Here is a 21,132-nt window from a genome sequence, read left to right on the forward strand (position 1 = left end):
TTCTTTCTTTCTTTCTTTCTTTCTTTCTTTCTTTCTTTCTTTCTTTCTTTCTTTCTTTCTTTCTCTCTTTCTTTCCTTTCTTTCTTTCTTTCTTTCTTTCTTTCTTTCTTTCTTTCTTTTCTTTCTTTTCTTTCTTTCTTTCTCAGATAGAAATACTTTTGAACTATAAAAGCAATACAGGGGCACCTGGGTGGCTCAGCCAGTTAAGCGTCTGCCTTTGACTCAGGTCATGATCCTGGGATCAAGCCCCACATCAGGCTCCTTGCTCAGCAGGGAACCTGCTTCTCCCTCTGCTTGCCGCTCCCCCTGGTTCTGCTCTCTCTCTGACAAATAAATAAAATCTTTAAAAAAGAAAAAAAAGGAATAAAAGAAATAAAAGCAATACAAACACATTAAGAAAACATTTAAGAATACAACTAGTGAGTGAGAGGGAGAAAATCTTGCCCCTCCTTGTGCCAACCCAGCCCCCCAAACATGCTGAGCAATTCCTTTATAGGATTTGGTATATATCTCTCCAGACTCCTGTGTAATAAAATAAAAATATTCCCATTCATAACTTTTTATTAGAGCTTCTACCTATCAGTGAGTAAAAAGTTGAACTTCCCAATTAAAAAATAGTTAGAAGACATAAACAGACAATTTTTAAAATATAATATATATTATACATATATATTAGGGAAAAGATGTTAAACCCTAGTAACATATAGAAACAGCATGCATTTTTTTGTCTATTAGAATGATATGTGCACATACGCACGCACGCACACACACACACACGCACACTGCTCAGGGCTGGTCAGAGTTCAGAGGAGCAGACCTTCTCCCCTGCTGCCCGGGAAATGAGAATTGCTACACTTTTCCTCTTTTCCTTTTCCTCTCTTTGTGTCTTTGTTCTGTGGGTTTTTGAGTTTAAGAATTTAGAAGTGGAATCTCTCCCAGTTGTCTGTCTCTTGGGTATCATGGTTCAAGCTCTTATCTCACTAACCCTTCTAATTTTTCTTTTTTCTCAACATTAATTTTGTTCCACCTTATTATGTAAGTACTTAATCCCACTTTTGGAATTTTGACCATTTGTCTTAAATTTCTGTCTCCTATTACTTTTGTTCACCTTTTAGAGTTCGTGTGAATTCTTTTCTCTTTATTTTTCTATTTTCTTTTCTGATATTAAGCCTATTTTAGCCTCCTGAATCATCGTATTTTTAACCTCTTTTGTTCTCTTGCTCTCTCATTTTTGTAGTGACTTGGGTTATTGTTGTACGTTGGACAGTATGCTCTATTTTATGACATCTTCAGATGCCTGGTGTGTCACACATTTACATCCTGTAAAGTGTTGGGCAAGATGATGGGCACAGTGCATGTGAGAACTGTTAGACCCCACCATAGTCATTAAGAGGGCTCTGGGAGGTCATTTGATCTATCTATGTTTACAATTGACTATGCTGTGAAAGTTTCTGGTCCAGTTCTTTTGGACTAGAAATATACATGGGCAGAGAGCTGGTAGAGCTGAAATTCTGAAAGAGTTCATTTCAGTAAATACTAGTGGAGTGCTATGTCCCTGCCAAGTACAAGATTCTAGGTTGTATATGCACATTGTCATATATTCTGAGATTCTAGGTTGTATATGCACATCATCAGTTAGGAGTCATTTAGCTTAACCTGAGATTTTTAACCATTCCAAAAAAATCCTTCCTGAATATTCAAAAGTAGTCAAGAAATCCTTTTTATAAAGCCCTAAGAAATTCATTCAGGCAGTCAGCAAGATGAAACAAACAAACAAAAAGCTTTTGCTTGATTTTCATGGACCCATTCCTGCCATTTCTAAGCAAATCTTGGCTCCACCCTTTCCAGCAAGATAGGACATACTGTGCTAGAGATGAACAAAGATTGATGGAAGACTCTGGGATAAAAGGACAAGGGAAGCATTGAGTTCAGGCTTGGTTTTTAATGTGGGAGCAGGGTGGTGGAATGAGACTGGTGTAATCCATTGCATTTGCTCTGATGAGGGTCCAAGGCCCTGAGAATAGCAAAGGGGAGCATGAGTGCGTAGGGATTGGGAAGGAGGGACCACAGACATGCGGAGGAAATGGAACGCTTCTGCTTGGTACCACTGCTTGCAACTAGCCACAGCCTGGGTAGATGAGAGGCAAGGGTAGGATCTACTCAGAGTCATCTCTTGAATGAACAAGTCAGGAAATACCTTGATTAGTAGCCATTCACTCATCCAACCCACTTGCACATACCTACATATTTGTGCATACTTGTGACACACTACACAATTTTCCATTCTCTCCCTCCCACTCCCTCCCTCCCTCCCTTTCTTTCCCTCCCACTAAACTCTAAGGGCCTGGTGCCTTCTCAGGTTCATGTCTTTGTCCACAAATCACACACAATGCCTGACAAATTCCCTCCACCACTCAATAACTTTGTCACCTTGGTGACATTACTTGGGCTATGACTCATTTTCCTTTTCTGAAAGACAAGGAAAATCATTAATACCACAGGGTGGTTGTGAGATTAAATGAAATAAAGAGTGAAATGTGCTTCACATGGCACCCAGTGTCCATGTGCCTTCCTCCAGTACATCATCTATGTGCTCTCATCCTCTCTGTTGCTATGAGCCCAGTCATTCCTCAGGGACTCAAGCAGTTGTGTGCCAGGTACCAGAAAACCAAGTGCCTTTCACACTGTTGCTTTTATTCTTCCTCACCAAACCCTTTGAGGGAGGAATAATTCTTTCCTTTCTGTAGTTGGGGCTCAAAAAAAAAGTGAAGCAACTTTCCCAAGAGCCTACAGCTAGTGAACCATAGAGCTAAAGTGCCCACATAGCTCCAGAACTAGAGTGCTTTTCTGCATAACTGGCCCCAACTATGACAAGAATTTTCAGTCAGCTAGCACGTGTTGAGGAAGGGGACATTCTCTTCTACTTCAACAGTCATGATTTGCTAAAAAGTCCATGCTTGCAACCCCAGACTTACACTAAGTATATCAGCCTTCTTTGGCTAGTCACATATTCTGAATTCTCTCCCCTCACTAGACTCTAAGATGCTTCAGGGTTGGAGACCTTGTTTGTTTTATTATAGTTACATCTTCATACCTCGTTCTTGGGAACGTGGTAGATGCTCACTCAATTTGTGTAGGTTGAATATATGAATGAATATTTATAAGGAACATCCACATCCTGTAGTGAATTCAATCCGAGTCTAGTTGAGAGAAGGGGAAAAGGAAACAGGAGAAAAGCTCCCATCATGCCAAGGTGCACACAGACTCTCCTCAGTACAAGATCTTCCCCAGCTACACATATACCCTCCATTCCCAGACACACAGACATGTGCATATTCAACTGTGCCTATTTAACTATTTTTCAGCTTGTGAAGAAATATGGAAACATTTTGAGCATGCAGCTAGGTGACTTGCCTGTAGTTGTTATAACTGGATTGCCCTTGATCAAAGAAGTCCTTATCGACCAGAACCAAGTCTTTGTGAACCGCCCTATGACTCCTATCCGAGAACGTATCTTCAGGAACAATGGTAAGTTTCTTAACCAATGTAAGATGGACATGTTTGATATTTTATGGTCTGTTAAAGGTGCCTCTGTGACTATAATTCTCCAACACTCTCAGGGAGCAGGCCCATTATAAAATTCTTGAAATTAAAGAAAGCTGGATGCTGGATGCCCACATTTCCCTATTGAAGGCACCCCCTTAGAGAACATGGCAGATCCTGTCAGGGATTTGGAAGAAGCTGTGTCTCCTGCATGAACTCACTCTGGACACACTGATAAACAAGTAACTGCATTACTCAGTGATAGCAGAGGAAGAGGCAATGCATTCTTGCTCCCTCTTTCTGCTTCATGCTCCAATCTCTTCCCTTAGGCAAATCGTTGTAGATCTGCTTCCTTCTGCTGCTTACATAAGTCCCTCTTCTTGCCTCAAGTTCCTTATGCTTTCTTGGTAGGGCTGTTCCCACAGAGTATCTCAAGCCTTCCATTCTGTGTTAGAACAGTTTGGCAAGAATACTTAAAATTATCATTAAATAAATGCAAACACTACTCTATGTTGGCTAACTGAACATAATAATAAAAATAAATAAATAAATAATAAATAAATAAATAAAATCTCTGTAAACACCACCCAAAAATTTTAAAAAATGTTTTTTCAGTTTCTTTATTGGTTATATAGATATATTCAAGTTTTTTCTGTTATTTCTTAAATTAGTTTTAGTAATTATTTTACAAATAAATAAATAAATAAATGTAAAAATTTAAAACATTTAAAACATTTAAAAATCTAAATGGATAACTCAAATCTAGTACTCTACCCAAGTACCGTTTTTTCAGGTGCTTCCCCATACCTTTTTGAAATAGTTTACCTTCCAACTCTACATCCACTTACTCCATTTACTATGTGAAGCCCAGTGCTAGGCAACCAACCAACCGTGAGTAGTGCAGATAAAATCCATGTCCTTAGGTAACTTATAGTCAGAAAAACAGTATCAATTAGCTCTAATAACTTAAAGCATTAGTCTTATGAAGATATGTGCAGGATGCATTTATTAGGGGGAATCTAATCTAATCCTGGGATTCAAAGAAAGCTAATGTAAATAAATGACAATCAATTTAACAAAGTGAAGAGGCAATCGGGCAGATGGAATAGAATAGGAAAAGTCCCTGAGGTGGGAAGAAGGACAACGAACTTGAGGAAGTAAAAGGTGGCCAGTGTGGCAAGTACAGGGATTAAATGGAGATAATTAAAGGAAGATAAAGCTGCTGAGCTTGGCCAAGAATTGTTCATGCAAGTTCTTGTTAAGGGTGTGTTGGGTTTTATGTTAATAACAATGGAAACTCTTAAATGATTTTAAGTAGAGAAAGGAATCACCATATTTACATTGTACATTTTAAAAACTTATGTAGGTTGCAGTGCAGAAGACTATACAGGGAACAAGAGACTATGGTAGCATTTTAGGTTAGAGAAGGTTGTAGCTTAGACTAGGGAGATGGCAAGAAATGACAATAGAGTAGACTAGACCAGGTTAGTAGCAGTGAAGGTACATGAATTTAAGGTATCCAGGGGGGTAAATCCAATAAGATATGATGACCCAAATAGAGGGAGAAGGAAAGCAGAATGAGGTATTGAGGTAGACACCCAAGTGGGTAGATGATGGAAAGGAGGAATATTTGGAGGAGGACAGGTATGTAGTTTGGCTTGGGTGTGGAGTTGTACGGAGAACATCATGAATCCAATCATGGATATGCTGAGTTTGAAAGGCTTTTAAGTGGGCAAAGTCAGGCAAACAGTTGTGTGTATGTGTCTGGAGCTCAGGGACAGAAATAAATTGTCACTATCAATAGATGTCAGTATCAATAGATCTCCAAAACTTTTGGAGTTGAGATTTCCCAGGAATGGGGTTTCAGGGAAGAAGAGAAGAGGCTTTATACCTTATCTTGAAGAACTCCATCATTTTAAAATTTGATAGAAGAAGATGAGCCAGCAAAAGATATGAGAAGGAGGAAAATCTGGAGGGTGTGCTGTCCTGAGCACCTCTGGAAGGGAGGGCTTCAGGAGAGAAGTGCCTCGTGCTGCTAAAAGATCAAGAAAGATAAGGTTGAAAAGTTTCCCTGGATTTGACAAAGATGGCCATCTCGTGGAGATGGTGGAGGCCAAAGCCAGGCACTAAAAGGAGTTAGAGAGTACTCTGGAGATGAAGAAAAGAAAGGAGGGTGGCCTTATCTGTGTTGTAAAACAAATGATGAATTGTTGAACATAACAAGTTGGTTTTTTTTTTCTTTGCCTTTCCATGTGCTATTCTTTCTGCATGAAATAGTCACTCTTCCTTGCTTTCTTGAGTCATTCCTTCATCTTTCAAGGTCCAGTTTAGATAAGACTCTCCTAGAAAGCTTTGCCTCCTTTTGAGTTGTATTTTATCTTATCCATGAGTGCATTCTTAGTGTGTAGCATAAAACAAGTATTTCAGTATACTTATGTGACTAGTAATCAAAGCAGGGGCTTTGGAATCCAGCAAACCTGAATTTGAATGCCTCTTCAGCTGCTCACTGTGACCCTGAAAAGTTTCTTTTGTGCCTCAGTTTTCTCGTCAGCAAAATGGGAGAGGGGAGTAAGGATTATACCTATCTCATAGAGTTTCTGTAAGTGCTAACTTACATAATGCAGTAAAAACACTCAAGTCCCTGCACTACAAGCAATAATGCTGGCCACTATATCCACTACCTTGGGATTATTTCCCTGAATAGTTTTCAAGTGACTTAATGCCCTTCTTCTTCCCACCAATACACATTTCCATACCATTTGCCAGATATTTACATAATAGAATAAGAATATCATAACGTTGGCTTTTTTTTTTCCAGGATTGATCATGTCCAGTGGCCAAACATGGAAGGAGCAAAGAAGGTTCACCCTGGCGACCCTAAGGAACTTTGGTCTAGGAAGGAAGAGCTTAGAGGAACGCATTCAGGAGGAAGCCCATCACCTCATCCAGGCAATAGAAGAAGAGAATGGTGAGTTGTTTCCTAGGACAGGTACAGGAGATTGTGACTCATTCATTCACTGAACAGATACTTATTAAGTGCCTAAGGACCTATCCTGTGCCCAGCACCATGCCAGCCACTAAGAATATTACAGTGAACAACTAACCATGACCCCACCTTCATGGAGCTCTAGGATTAAGCACAAGAGGACTGGTATTAAACACATTACTGATTTTAAACCCTGGTCATCAATTTGACTTCCCAGGTATTGACCGAGTACTTGCTACATGTTAGACCCTGTGTAGGGGGCTGTGGCCAGAGCTTCACAGGCAGTATATACTCAGTATGGTAAATGTCATGGAGAGCAGACTCTTAGTAGAAAATAGAAACAAACTAATCTAAAGGTTCCATCTCTTGTTTCACCTCCAGGACAGCCTTTCAACCCTCACTTCAAGATGAACAGTGCAGTTTCCAATATTATTTGCTCTATCACCTTTGGGAAGCGCTTTGAGTACGAGGATGAACAGTTTCAGGAATTGCTGAGGTTGCTGGATGACGTCACGTGTCTGGAGGCATCAATGAGATGCCAGGTAAAGGGTTTTCTTTCTACATCTTGGGTAAGAATATTGGAGCTGATGTCAGACACAGATGAGTTCTTACTAAAATACCACCTTTTTGTTTAAGCTGAAGTATCACCTTTTACAATTGACTTCAACTCAAACTTATTTAAAATCCATCTGTTGACTTTAGTGTTTTTTGATAATATTATTGGATATTTACTGCATACAAAGAACATTTCTAACATGCATGTGAAGTGTAAAACTTTACATGCCATACACCTATACATCCATGTTGTGTTATTTAAAAACACGATATTGCCATTGCCTTTGAGTCCTGCCCCTCTATGTCCTTCCCTAATCAAGCCACTCTGCTGCCCCAGAAGTACTCTTCTGTGATTGGCTTCTCCCTCAGCAGATTGTTTGCAGATTTATCTGTGTCAGTTGCTCTTTTCTTTTCTAAATTCTGAATAGTATTTCATTGTATGAATATGGCACTGTTTGTTGCTCTATTCTCAATTGATGAACGTTTGGGTTGTTTCCAGTTTGGGATGTTATGATTAGCTGCCATGAACATTCTTGGACAGTTGTTCATCTGTGGACATGCCCACTCATTTCTCTTGAATTTATACCTGGACATAAAAGATGCCTAAAGGTTTCGCAAGCAGTTACACTACTTACATGCCCATCCACACTTGACATTATCAATCTTCCCATTCCATAGGGTATAGACCTTTGGGGTTCAAACTTCACCCCTTCCTTTGGTGGACGCTGCTCTCCATTTTGTCCCGCTGGGCCTGTGAGTCTGTCAGAAACTCTGCTCATCTTCTTGGTCTCTCAACCACTTTCCTGGATTTGGAAGACACTTCTATGGGAAAAGTGGCCCTTTTAACGCCACCTCTCTAGTATCTAGAAGTGGATTTATTTTTATTTATTCCTGACAAGCATCTTTGCCTGGAGCTTTATGGACCCATCGCATCAAAACCAATAAAGCAGTTAGCATGAGTCCTGGCACATTCAAAGGGTGTAATGAATGTGAGCTATCATTATTATTATCATTGTCAGAGGTACTTTTGAATTCCTTGTTCTCATCTCTAATAACAGTAATTACCAATTCAATAATTCCATGTTCTTCAGCCCTATTAAGACAGGAAGTCATAAGAGTTCAGTGGGTACCCAGCTGATTTTCCCCAGGGAAAAGTAATTCCTGAGAAGGTAAGAAGGGGCAGTAAGGTAAGGTTATTAAGCATTTCTTGGAGTCCCAAGCATCTCGATGGACAAATATACATTCTTTATCTCAGTTAATTTTTACCAAAAACCCCTTTAAAGATGAAATGAAGCATCATGGTGTGGACAAGCAGATATAGGAGCGTGTAAGCTAATCCAGATAGTGGCCCACTGGCTCTGTGCTAGGTGCTGTATGGACCTCATGTCATTCAGTCACCAGAATAATCCCAGAGCCCCATTGGCAGCTAGTTAAACTAAGGAGCAACAGATTGTATCATCATCATCATCATCATCACCAAACTATTATAGCTAGAAAACAGCAGAGCTAATAGACCTGTATCTATCTCATTTTAAGTCTAGGTGACTTTCCATTATGTCCTGCTTCTTTCTACCAGATATTATTAGAGAAAATATTTTTAAAAATACTTTATTTCAGTAAAATATATCTTACCTACATGAAGATTGCATCATAGCGGGGCAAATACATATACATAAGACATGTATATATATCTTACACACACACATATATTAGTGGTAATTACCATGAAGGAAAATGAAACAGGATAAGGGAATGGAGAGAGGGTGGCAGGGGTCCTTATAGGATCATCAGGTTAAGACCCCCCCAAGGCGGTGACATTTGAGCAGCACTTTAATGAAATGAGGGGTTGAAGTTATGCAGATTTCAGAGGAAGAGCGTTCTAGGTAGAACTGTGGTGCTGCACTAGAGTAAGAGTAAGAGAGAGTACGATGGCGGGGAGTAATAGCAAAGGAGGCGACAGGTGTGGGGCAGGGGGCTGGTGCATGCAGAGCTTGTATGTCAGAAGAATGATGCAGAGCTTTGTCTGAGAGTCATAGAAAGTCATTGAAGGATTGAGAGCCAAGGAGTGAAATGATCTGATTAAACTATTAAATGATGCCCCTGGCAGCTCTGTGGAAAACAGACTGTGAGTGGGTTAAGAATGGAATCAGTGAAGCTGATGGAGGCTATCACAGCATCCAGGTAAGAAATGCTGCTGGTTTGTACTAGGGGACAACATGGCTGGGGGGGTGAGATGCGGTGTGAAACTGGATACACTTTGGATGGAGTGCTGAAATGCTTTGCTAGCAGGAGAGAAGAGGGTGAGAGAGAAGAGGCAAGGCTACCCAAGGTTTAAGAGCAAGTAAATGAAAGATAGAAAGAGAATATCGATTATTTTGTCTTGAAAAACGGGCATCCAGTTGTCTCTATGAGTGTTTTGTTTTTCCTCAATTAGCTCTACAACATCTGTCCACGGATTATGAAATTTCTTCCTGGACCTCATCAAACACTCTTTAGCAACTGGGAGAAACTGAAATTGTTCATTGCTCATATGACTGAAAACCACAGGAGAGACTGGAATCCTGCTGAACCAAGAGATTTTATTGACGCTTACCTCAAGGAAATGGAAAAGGTAAGGGAACCAAAGTTGTTTCTTTGTTCTTTTTTTTTTTTAATCATGACCTGAGCCGAAGGCAGACGCTTAACGACTGAGCCACCCAGGCGCCCCTGTTCCTTTGTTCTTAAAGAGCAAATGGGGGTATATTAGTGTCCCATTGCTGCCATAACAAATTACCACAAACCTGGGGATTCCAAACAACACAGACTTATTCTCTTACAGTCCTGGAGGTCAGAAATCCGAAATCAGTTTCACTGGGCTAAAATCAGGGTGTTGGCAGGGCTGGTTCCTTCTGGAGACTCTAAGAAAGAATCTGTTTCCTTGATTTTTCCTTCTAGAGGCTGCCTTGGCTTATGGCCCCTTTTTCCATCTTCAAAGCCAGTATGTAGCATTTTCTCTGCTTTCATCTTTCCATCTTCTCTTTATGACCCCCTTGCCTCCATCTTATAAAGACTCTTGTAATGACTTTGAATTATCCAGAATAATCTTCCCACATCAAGATTCTTAACTTAATCATATCTACAAAGTCCCTTTTGCCATATAAGGTAACATCCACAGATTTCAGAGATTAAGATATGGACATCTTGGTGGGTCATTATTTCGTTTATCACAGGGGAGTCAAAATAGAGGCAGCATTTCATAGAGTATAGGAGCAGCATTAACTCAGGATTGACAAGGTAAGTAGAAATAAAGATAGGTGTTGATGGGCACTGGGTGTTATATGCGATGGATAAATAACTGAACTCTACATCTGAAACTAATGATACACTAGATGTTGACTAATTGAATTTAAATAAAAAATAAGTTAAAAAAAAAAAAAGACAGGGGTTGAAAGGTATTTGGCTTGAGGCCTTGAGGATGCCCAAATACTGCCTGTTCATCTTCTGTTCTCTGCCCTTTACCCGTATCTGAAGGAGCTATATACAAAAGGAAAACTAACAAATGAGCTTCAAAGGACTCTTTCATTTTTAGTTGGACCTGTGCCCAGTTGCCTGCCCCTTCCCTCAACCCCCAGCACAGAACACAAGAAAAGGCTGATTTGGATGCCAGAGTTCAGGCTTAGGGCCCGAGTGGAACTTTTGCTTTCCTCCCTGATCTTCCTACCATCCACTTTCCAACATTATGGGAAAGGTGCAGGGAAAGGCCAAATTGGTTGTATAGCTTTTAGCATAGTACCCCTGTGGTCAATATACATCCATGCATCAGTGTCAGTGTCATAATCTTTTATCAGATTAGTTGAGCCTCCTCTTGGAATTGACAGAATGGTGGATTTCTATCCATCCCTTCTTTTATTTCACTGTATTGGATAACATTAGTAGAAGCATTGATCTCTCCACAGAGGAGGAGACTTCACTAGCTAAATGTTGTGCAGGTATGGGGCCACACATTGAGAGGATTGTTGACAAACTGAAGCTTCCAGGGGAAGGTGATAAAGATGATGCAGTGCTGTGAGGAATGGTTGATGGAATCAGAGTGGTTTCACCTAGAAAGGAAGAGATTAACGGGGAGATATGAGAATTGGTTTACATAAGAGGAATTCAGTTTATTCTTCCTGGTATCAATACAAGCATGTGTTGAGTATTTGTAACGTGCTCTTTACATCTCATGTAACTCATAATGCCATCTTAAAGGGCATGTGTATTTCATTTCTATTTTCTGAAACAGGAAACTGAGGTGCAGAGAGATTAAGTGACTTGCCCTAGGTCATGCAGATAGTGAACGATGTAGCTAATACTGGAGTCCAGGCCTGTCTTTCTACTAAACTGTTTCTCTTTCCACTGTACTAATAGATCTCCCAAATTTAGGCATAAACTAAAGAATTGTCTTGATTTTCATCCACCAAAGCTAACAAAAGCTTCCACTACTTGGGGCAGGAGGATGCTAGTGATGTCGCTGTAATAAGCCTCTATCTCTTGAGATGGTCAAAGGGAAAGATATTTTTCCTGGGGATCTTTTGTTCCAAGGTCTCGCCCCAGGATGAAGCACCGGTGTATTGTAGCAACCAAGAACCAACTGAATAAACCAGTAAACATTGTGCTTTCTAGAATAGGGGCAATGCTACTTCAAGTTTCCATGAAGAAAACCTCATCTATAGCACCCTGGACCTCTTCTTTGCTGGAACCGAGACAACTTCAACAACACTGCGCTGGGGTCTGCTTTACTTGGCCCTCAACCCAGAAATCCAAGGTGAGCATGTCAGTGAGTGTGCCTGGGCCAGGACAGAATGCTGCCTCCTAGAGCATACTTCCCCCAAATTGGGGCTAGAAGATAGCATGGTAGAATGAAAAGATAGGACAGTCATGAGGTGATGTGGACTTAAGAACGGGTACCTTCTTTGGTTTTTCTGTTAGGATTCTGATGGGTTCACATCATACCAATAAAACAGAGTCCCTGCCCTCAGGACACTCAGAGTCTAGAGGGGAAACAATGAAGTCAATTGACATGGTGGTGAGTTCCAGGAAAAGACTTATATTCTTACATGAAATCTAGTTACAGCCTTCCATCCTTTTAAGTAATGTCTTTCATTGCCCTGAGGATAATGTTCAAACTCCTTAGTCTGGCATATCATGCTCTCTGATGTGCCTCCTTCTGTCTGTCCAGCCTCAGCTCCACCCACCCTGCATAGTGGCCTCACTAAATTACATGTTTTTTCCTTTGCATTGTCCTTATTTATGCCTCTGCCATCAGGCCTGCTCTTCCCTCTACCAATTGCGTAGTTCCCCAATTTATCTACATGGTCAGTCATCAGGTGTGCTTGAAGAATCTGCTCAAATACAACCTCCTCTAAGATGTTCCCCCAAGCTTGTAGGAAACTCCTTCCTCTAAAGTTGACTTTATTATTATTAGGATTATTTTCCTCCTCTAGAGATGACCTAACATACCTCCACTACTGTGCTGATTGTACATTATTCATATGTCTTCCCCAAAGACTGCTGTCCATTCAAAGACAGTGACTGTTATAATCTTTTTTTTTTTTTTCCTCTAGGACCCAGAACAGTTTGAGCATATGAGATATGGGATATTAGGATACAGTTTTTCAAACTGTGGGTAACAGTTTATTAATGGGACATAAAATCAATTTAGTAGATCAAGACCAACATTTCTTCCTAAAATAAAAATAGAATAGAAAAGATCAGAGTACTTCCCATGTACTAAGGATAAGTTTGTTCATGAAACTTCATTTCTTTCCATAATTATAAATAGAAGTATGTTTTATATGTGTGTATACCTATGTTTATGTGTCTTGAATCATGATGTAAAATGCTTTCGGAACTATGAATTACATTTTCTAAAAAGTTGAAAAGCTACCTCATTTTAGAATATAGATTTGGCTTCTGTAATAGGGTCTCTAAAATAACAATAGCTTAAAATTACAGATGTTTATACCCATCTTCATAGCAACTTTATTCACAGAAACTAAGGTGGAAGCAACCCAAGTGTCCATCAATGGAAGAATGGATAAACAAAATATGGAATACAGTGGAATATTATTCATCCTTAAACAGGAAGTAAATTCTGACGCATGCTCTAACACAGATGAACCTTGAGGACATTATGCCAAGTTAAATAATACAGTCACAAAAAGACATATACTGTATAATTCCATTTATATGAGATTTCTAGAGTAGACAAATTCATAGAAACAGAAAGTAGAATGTTGGTTTCCAAGGGCTTGGGGTAGGAGAAAATGAGAAGTTATGGTTTAACGGATGTACAGTTTCAGTTTTTCAAGATAAAAAGTTCTGGAGATTGGTTGCACAATGTGAACGTATATGTAACATCATTAAACTATATGCTTAAATATGGTTAACACGGTAAATTTTTTGTCATGTATGTTTTACCACAACTTTAAAAATGTTTTAAATGGCCAGTAAAAAAGAAATTCTCCTTCTCTATTTCTCTCTAAAGTTAAGAAACCTAAGCTGGACTCTGCAGAGCCCTTTGGGTTCTAAGCTCCTTTCAATATGTTGCTCTTTTGTATCTAGAATGGTGCCCTTGTTTGCAAGGTCAAAGATGACTCACCTCAAGGGCTGCCTTTCCACGAGTAGGAAGGGAAGAAGAAGGAAACATATACCCTTCCTTTAAGGACATGTTTTAAGTATTAAACATACGTTCTACAGATATTCTATTGACCAGAACTTAGTCACATGGTCATACTTAGTCACAAGGGAATCTGGGAAATGTAGTCTATAGCTGGGCAACCAGGTGTACAGCTAACATCTCTATTATTGTAGAAAAAAAAGAGGAAAAGAGGTATATTGGGGCACAATTAGAAATTTCTTTGATTTGTTGGGTGCTCACCTAAATCGGTTCATGTAAATCTCAAGACGTAAGAGGAATGTAGATTATCCTCACTAATAAGAGAAAACTGAGGCTCAAAGAGTTTAAGTAACTTGCAAGAGTAATGTTTCAGAGCAAGAGTTTGCAACCAGATATGTCTAAAACCCAGGCCCACTTTTCACTCTGAAATACCTCCTGAGAAACCAAAGTCTACAGTGCCTGCTATAGTTTTAGCCTTTTTTTTTTTTTTGCCACTTTGATCCTGATTATTCCATTCTTCAGCTTAATCAGGCTTAAGGAAGGTTGTGGAATAATAGAATAATAGAACCTTCTTTTCCAGAAAAAGTCCACGCTGAGATCGACAGGGTGATTGGCTGGTCACAGCTGCCAAGTATAGCCACTCGAGAGTCCATGCCCTATACCAATGCCGTCATTCATGAGGTGCAGAGAATGGGAAACATCATCCCCCTGAATGTGCCCAGGGAAGTGACAGGTGATACCATGCTTGCTGGATACTACCTGCCCAAGGTAACCAGGGACTCCCAGCCTCAGATCTTCAAGCCCATCTTTTTAGATGGTAGAAACTCTGAACTGAAAGGATGACCCATAACTCTTGTCCTGGGGAATCACTTAAATGGGAAGAGAGATATATTACACCTGAGATAATACCAGCTTTTTTCCCTATGTGTGGTCTTTGGAACATTAATTCAACTAGACATTAATAGGTATTATGGAGGGGAAGGAGGATTCCTTGGTCAGATATGTTTAGGCAAAGACTGGCTTTTCTTTGCTGGTGGGATGTCTCAGTCTGTTCTTTTTTTTTTTTTTACCATGTGATGTACATTATGGATCTTTGTGGGGATACAGCAAGCAGCTGTTCTCAGTCAGACTTTGCCACAGGGCCCTTTACTTTGCCAGGGTGGGGCTTCTCACAGCACTAGGGACCTGTCAGACCTGGAAAATTCTGCTTCATAATCATGGGGCTATAGAATATTAAAATATGAAGGAACATTTGAGCCTACCTAGGCCAATATCACATTAAGGCTGGTGTTTCTAGCATGCTATTCCCCACAAGTATTTTTCCAGCTTTTACCTACAATCCTGTAGTGGGACTATCTCACAAGGGAAACCAATTCAGGTGTGTGCAATATTAATTATTTGAAAATGAGAGAAGGGAACCAATGCTTATTAAGCAAGGAATACGTGCCATGGACTCTATAGGTTCTTTCAAAAGGTCTGAATCAGTCCTGAGACTAAATGTTATTTCCATTTCATAAATTTGGAAGTCGAGGCTCAGGAGTGATTAAGCTTGCATAAGATAGCTCAGTTACAAAGTGACAAGAGTTGAGTTCCAGAAGCAGATCTGTTTTGTTTCCCAGGCTCATCTTTTCTGTACTACACCATGTTCTCTTCACAGGAGTTGCTTTATTTGCACGTTAAAAGAGTCTCTCTGCAATTGTTTTCAGTTGGTCTCTGTTAAATTCCTGTCCTCACAAAGGAAATTCTTTTTTTAAAAAATTATTTATTTAAATTCAATTAAAATATACTGTTTTATTAGTTCCAGGGGTAGAATTTAGTGATTCATCAGTTGCATATAACACCCAATGCTCATTACACATCAAGTGCCCTCCTTAATGTCCATCACCCAGTTACCCCATCCCCCCACCCACCACCCCTCCAGCAGCCCTCAGTTTATTTCCTAGAGTTCACCATCTCTTATGGTTTGCCTCCCTCTTTATTTTCATCTTATTTTATTTTTCCTTCCCTTCCCCTATGTTCATCAGTTTTGCTTCTTGAATTCCACATATGAGTGAGATCATAGGATATTTTTCTTTCTCTGACTGACTTATTTCACTTAGCATAATACCCTCTAGTTCCATCCACATTGTTGCAAATGGCAAGATGTTATTCTTTTTGATGACTGAGTAATATTCCATTGTTTATATATACCACATCTTATCCATTCATCTGTGGGTCAACATCTGGGCTCTTTCCATATTTTGGCTATTGTGGACATTGCTGCTATAAACATTGGGGTGCATGTGCCCCTTCAAATCACTAGGTTTGTATCGTTTGTATAAATACCAAGCAGTACAATTGCTGGGTCATAAGGTAGCTCTATTTTCAACTTTTTGAGGAATTTCCATACTGTTTTCCAGAGTGGTTGCACCTGCTTGCATTCCCACCAACAGTGTAAGAGGGTTCCCCTTTCTCCACATCCTCACGAACATCTGTTGTTTCCTGAGTTGTTCATTTTAGCCATTCTGACTGGTATGAAGTGGTATCTCATTGTGGTTTTGATCTGTATTTCCCTGATGCTTAGTGATGTTAAGCATTTTTTCATGTGTCTGTTGGCCAATTGTATGTCTTCTTTAGAGAAATGTCTGTTCATGTCTTCTGCCCATCTCTTGATTGGATTATTTGTTCTTTGGCTGTTGAGTTTGATAAGTTCTTTATAGATTTGGGGTAAATCTTTATTTATCTGATAAGACATTTGCAAATATCTTCTCCCATTCTGTAGGTTGCCTTTTAGTTTTGTTGACTGTTTCTTTGTTGCGCAAAGTTTTTATCTTGATAAAGTCCCCATAGTTCATTTTTGCTTTTGTTTCCCTTGCCTTGCTGCCTCTGAGGTCAAAGAGGTTGCTGCCTATGTTCTCCTCTAGGATTCTGATGGATTCGTGTCTCACATTTAGGTCTTTCATCCATTTTGAGTTTATCTTTGTGTATGGTGTAAAAAAATGGTCCAGTTTCATTCTTCTGCATGTGGCTGTCCAATTTTCCCAGCACATTTATTGAAGAGACTGTCCTTTTTCCATTGAACCTTCTTTCCTGCTTTGTCGAAGATTAGTTGACCACAGAGTTGAGGGTCCATTTCTGGGTTCTCTATTCTGTTCCATTGATCTATGTGTCTGTTTTTGTGTCAGTACCATACTGTCTTGATGATGACAGCTTTGTAATAGAGCTTGAAGTATGGCATTGTGATGCCCCCAGGTTTGGTTTTCTTTTCAACATTCCTTTGGCTATTCGGGGTCTTTTCTGGTTCCATACAAATTTTAGGATTGTTTGTTCCAGCCCTGTGAAAAATGCTGATGGCATTTTGATAGGGATTGCATTGAATGTGTAGATTGCTTTGGGTAGCATAGACATTTTAACAATATTTGTTCTTCTAATCCATGAGCATAGAATATTTTTCCATTTCTTTGTGTCTTCCTTGATTTCTTTCATTAAGTGTTCTATAGTTTTCAGAGTACAGATCCTTTACCTCTTTGGTAAGGTTTATTCCTAGGTAAGTTAGGGGTTTTGGTGCAATTGTAAATGGGATCGATTCCTTGATTTCTCTTTCTTCTGCCTCACTATTAGTGTATAGAAAGGCAACTGGCTTCTGTGCATTGATTTTATATCCTATGACTTTGCTGAATTCCTATATCAGTTCTAGCAATTTTGGGGTAGAGTTGTTTGAGTTTTCTACATAAAGTATCATGTCATCTGTGAAGAGTGAAAGTTTGACTTCTTCTTTGCCGATTTGGATGCCTTTTATTTTATTTTTTTAAGATTTTATTTATTTATTTGACAGAGAGAGACACAGTGAGAGAGGGAACACAAGCAGGAGGAGTGGGAGAGGGAGAAGCAGGCTTCCTGCAGAGCAGGGAGCCTGATGCGGGCTTGATCCCAAGACCCTGGGATCATGACCTGAGCCAAAAGCAGACACTTAACGACTGAACCATCCAGGCGCCCCACCTTTTATTTCTTTTTGTTGTCTGATTGCTGAGGGTAGGACTTCCAGTACTATGTTGAACAGTAGTAGTGAGAGTGGACATCCTTGTCGTGTTCCTGATCTTAGAGGAAAGCTCTCAGTTTTTCCCCCTTGAGGATGATATTCGCTGTGGGTTTTTCGTATATGGCTTTTATGCTATTAAGGTATGTTCCCTCTATCCCTACATGGCAGAGAGTTTTTATCAAGAAAGGATGCTGTATTTTGTCAAATGTTTTTTTCTGCATCTATTGAGAGGATCACATGGTTCTTGTTCTTTCTTTTATTAATGTGGTGTATCACACTGATTGATTTGCAGATGTTGAACCACCCTTGCAGCCCAGGAATAAATCCAACTTGGTCGTGGTGAATAATCCTTTTAATGTACTGTTGGATTCTATTACTAGTATCTTGGTGAGAATTTTTGCATTCATGTTCATCAGGGATATTGGTCCGTAATTCTCCTTTTTATTGTGGTCTTTATCTGGTTTGGGGATCAAGGTAATCCTGGCTTCATAGAATGAGTTCGAAAAATTTCTGTTTTTTGAAAAAGTTTCAGAAGGATAGGTATTAATTCTTCTTTAAATGTTTGGTAGAATTCTGCTGGGAGACCATTTGGCCCTTGACTCTTGTTTGTTGGGAGATTTTTGATTACTGATTCAGTTTCCTCACAAAGGAAATTTTGTTCTCAAGCTGCCCACCAGTCTTAAGATCTCAGCAGACAGCTCTCCTCTGCCCCCTAGTGTCCTCTCTGCACATTGCACATGTACAGTTCCTTTTCTTTCTCAAGGCCTTGGTCAGCCTCTGTGGATCAACTCCAGTTTGTCTAGGTCCCTCTGCGTGGGTCTTACCTGGGGTCTCTCTCAACAGGCAGAACCAGAGGGGCTTACCCATTCTATACCTATTCCTACAGCTGTTTCCATTCACTGTTTTCTTACTGATTGACATCTTGTGGGTGAAGGCTGAGGTCTAAATTATTTCACAGGTGCTGTTTGCATTTTTCTAGCAATTCATTTAGCTTACCAGACTCATTCTACCACTGATTTTTAGTACTACCTTTAAAAAAGACCCTGGGGACTGAGATATCTAATTGACTATATCTTGTAGAGGCAAGGAGCCATGGTTCTAACATGAACTAGACCTTGTTCAAATCATTACTCTATCTCCTCCCACTGGGTGACCCTGGGCATGTCACTTAATGTCTCAGAGCTCTGATTTATTTATCTGTAAACTACTTCACAAGTGGAGATAAAATGAGATCATTCATGTAGTGTTTAGTACAGAAAGTGCTCAAAATAGCAGTTATTTCTTTATTAATTTAATAAATGTCCATTAAGCATCTAAAATGCCCCCATCTGGGAAAACAACCCTGAATAAAATAATCGTGCAAGTATATACTTACAGACCATGAGAAATGCTCAGCTGGGAGAACTCGCTGGTTTCCATAAAGATACAGGCCGGCTGGAATGGGGAGGAGGAGCAGGAGTGGTCGGAGAGGGCGTCCAAAGGGAAGTGTTGTTTGAGCTAAGGATTGGAGGGTCATGGAGAATTAGCTCAGTGACAGAGTAGAGAAGAAGGGCATTCCAGGCAAGGTGAACGGCTTGTGAAAAGGCCTGGCAATGAGCGGGAACATAGCATTTTTGAGAAGCTGAAAGCAGGCCTCTGTAGTGTGAGTGCAGGTAGAAGGAGAGTGGTCTAGACAGGGTTTCAGGGGATGGGTCTCTCCCCTAAAGGTGGTGGGAAGCTATTGAAAGTTCAGTATTCAAAGTGTGGGTGGGTGGATGGGTGTGGCATCAGTAAATCATGTTCAGAGCTCACCCTGCTTTTGAAGTGTGGAGCAGATTGAAAGGGGAGAGGCTGTGGGCACCGTTGGGCAGCTCTTGCAGGAGGATAAGCAAGGCAGCTGGTAGCCTGGACTAAGAGGCAGGGGTGGACATAGAATGGAGGCGACAGAATCAAGAGACATTTAAAGAAAAATTGAGCAGCCTCACTGAAGGATTGGATGAAGGCAGAAAGAGGGAAAGGGAGACAACATGGGGGACTCCTGGGTTTCTTTCTACACACCTGGATGGATAGTGGTTCCTTTCACTGAGGTACCTGATTCTATTATTCAACCTCCTAGGGAGTATACCAGACACTGGAGGGAAGAGAATGGGAGAAGAAGAGAGGAATGAGAGGCATGAGACATCTTTTACCTGGGTAGAGCTGCCATAGTTATCACTTTGCGGAGTGGCTGGGTGGATTTTGGTACAACGGTGCTGACTAGCCAGCTGTTGTGTTATTCTCTCCTTGATGTAGACATGTCCCTGTGGAGAGATCCATTCTGCAGTCAATGGAAGCTACACTTCCCTGGTCAAATCCCTGCAAGCCCATCATTTTAAGCTGTCCCATCACAAAGAGCAGGGGCCATGGGTGGGTGGGTAGGGGATTGGGCTAAGAAGACAGTGAGTTGGGGTGGGGTGTGGTCAGGCCCTGGCATAGGAGTCAGGGAACTGCTATTCTTCTGAGTAGGTGTGTTGTGTGGGTCAAGCCTTGCCTGAGTCTTTGCTGCCTTCTCTAGGGGACTATGATCCTGACCAATCTGACTGCACTGCACAGGGACCCTGCAGAATGGGCCACCCCTGACACTTTCAATCCGGAGCATTTCCTGGAGAATGGACAGTTTAAGAAAAAGGAAACCTTTCTGCCTTTCTCAGTAGGTGAGTTCTAACTAATAGGAGTGTCAGAATCCTGAGTCCCTCTCTTAGCCCTCCCCCTAGTCTTCTCCCTGCTATACATGCTACACAGAGCCCACACTGTGGAATACATGATAGTCTGCTTATCATTAACTTAAAAATAAATATAGATTAGTTTTCTGATCCACTATCATTTTGCTGATGACACTAAGGCTCAGAAGGGGAGGAACTGGAATTTGATGACCTGAAGCCCAAGAAGCACACCGCCCTGAGAGTATCTGGGCTGATTCTGATTAGATCTTCTTTGTTTTACCTTCACTTCATTCTATGTCATCGTTGTTCACATTGGACAAGTCCCTTCAAATAGGAAAGCTGCTATGAGACGTAGGAATACCTTCCAGTCTTCTGTCTACAGTAGCTTCAAGTTTTGTATTTCAGGACCAAGTCCCAGCCATATATTTCAAGGATTATAATTTTTCTTGCCTCACTGGGTGCTTTGCTGTTGAGAATTTTATCATACTCTCTTAATTACAGACTTCATTTGCAAGCACATTATCTCATTTAATCTTTGCAGCAACCCAGTTATTAATAATTAGACAGGAAAGTGATCAGTATTTCCATTCTTAATATAAGGAAACTAAGAATAAGAGAGTTGTTTCTTATCCGAGATCCTGCACTCAAGGAATTGGCAGAACAGGGCCTAAGACTCAAGGCTTTGTACTTCTAGTCTACTGCTCTCTTTACC

The 21,132-nt window shown here is 40.4% G+C and overlaps 1 protein-coding gene across 1 annotated transcript in view; it reads left to right on the forward strand.

The window, feature by feature from the left end:
* Positions 1–21,132, forward strand: part of LOC118020215 (cytochrome P450 2J2) — a 34,455-nt gene that overhangs the window by 7,733 nt on the left and 5,590 nt on the right. The window contains exons 2-8 of the mRNA XM_035020154.1: positions 3,366–3,528; positions 6,362–6,511; positions 6,911–7,071; positions 9,519–9,695; positions 11,726–11,867; positions 14,302–14,489; positions 20,273–20,411. Of these exons, the coding sequence (XP_034876045.1) occupies positions 3,366–3,528; positions 6,362–6,511; positions 6,911–7,071; positions 9,519–9,695; positions 11,726–11,867; positions 14,302–14,489; positions 20,273–20,411 (1,120 nt within the window). The remainder of the gene's footprint in view (positions 1–3,365; positions 3,529–6,361; positions 6,512–6,910; positions 7,072–9,518; positions 9,696–11,725; positions 11,868–14,301; positions 14,490–20,272; positions 20,412–21,132) is intronic.

The sequence above is a fragment of the Mirounga leonina genome, unplaced genomic scaffold (assembly GCF_011800145.1).
Source record: "Mirounga leonina isolate KUSES-001 unplaced genomic scaffold, KU_Mleo_1.0 Mir_173, whole genome shotgun sequence".
Classification (NCBI taxonomy): Eukaryota; Metazoa; Chordata; class Mammalia; order Carnivora; family Phocidae; genus Mirounga; species Mirounga leonina.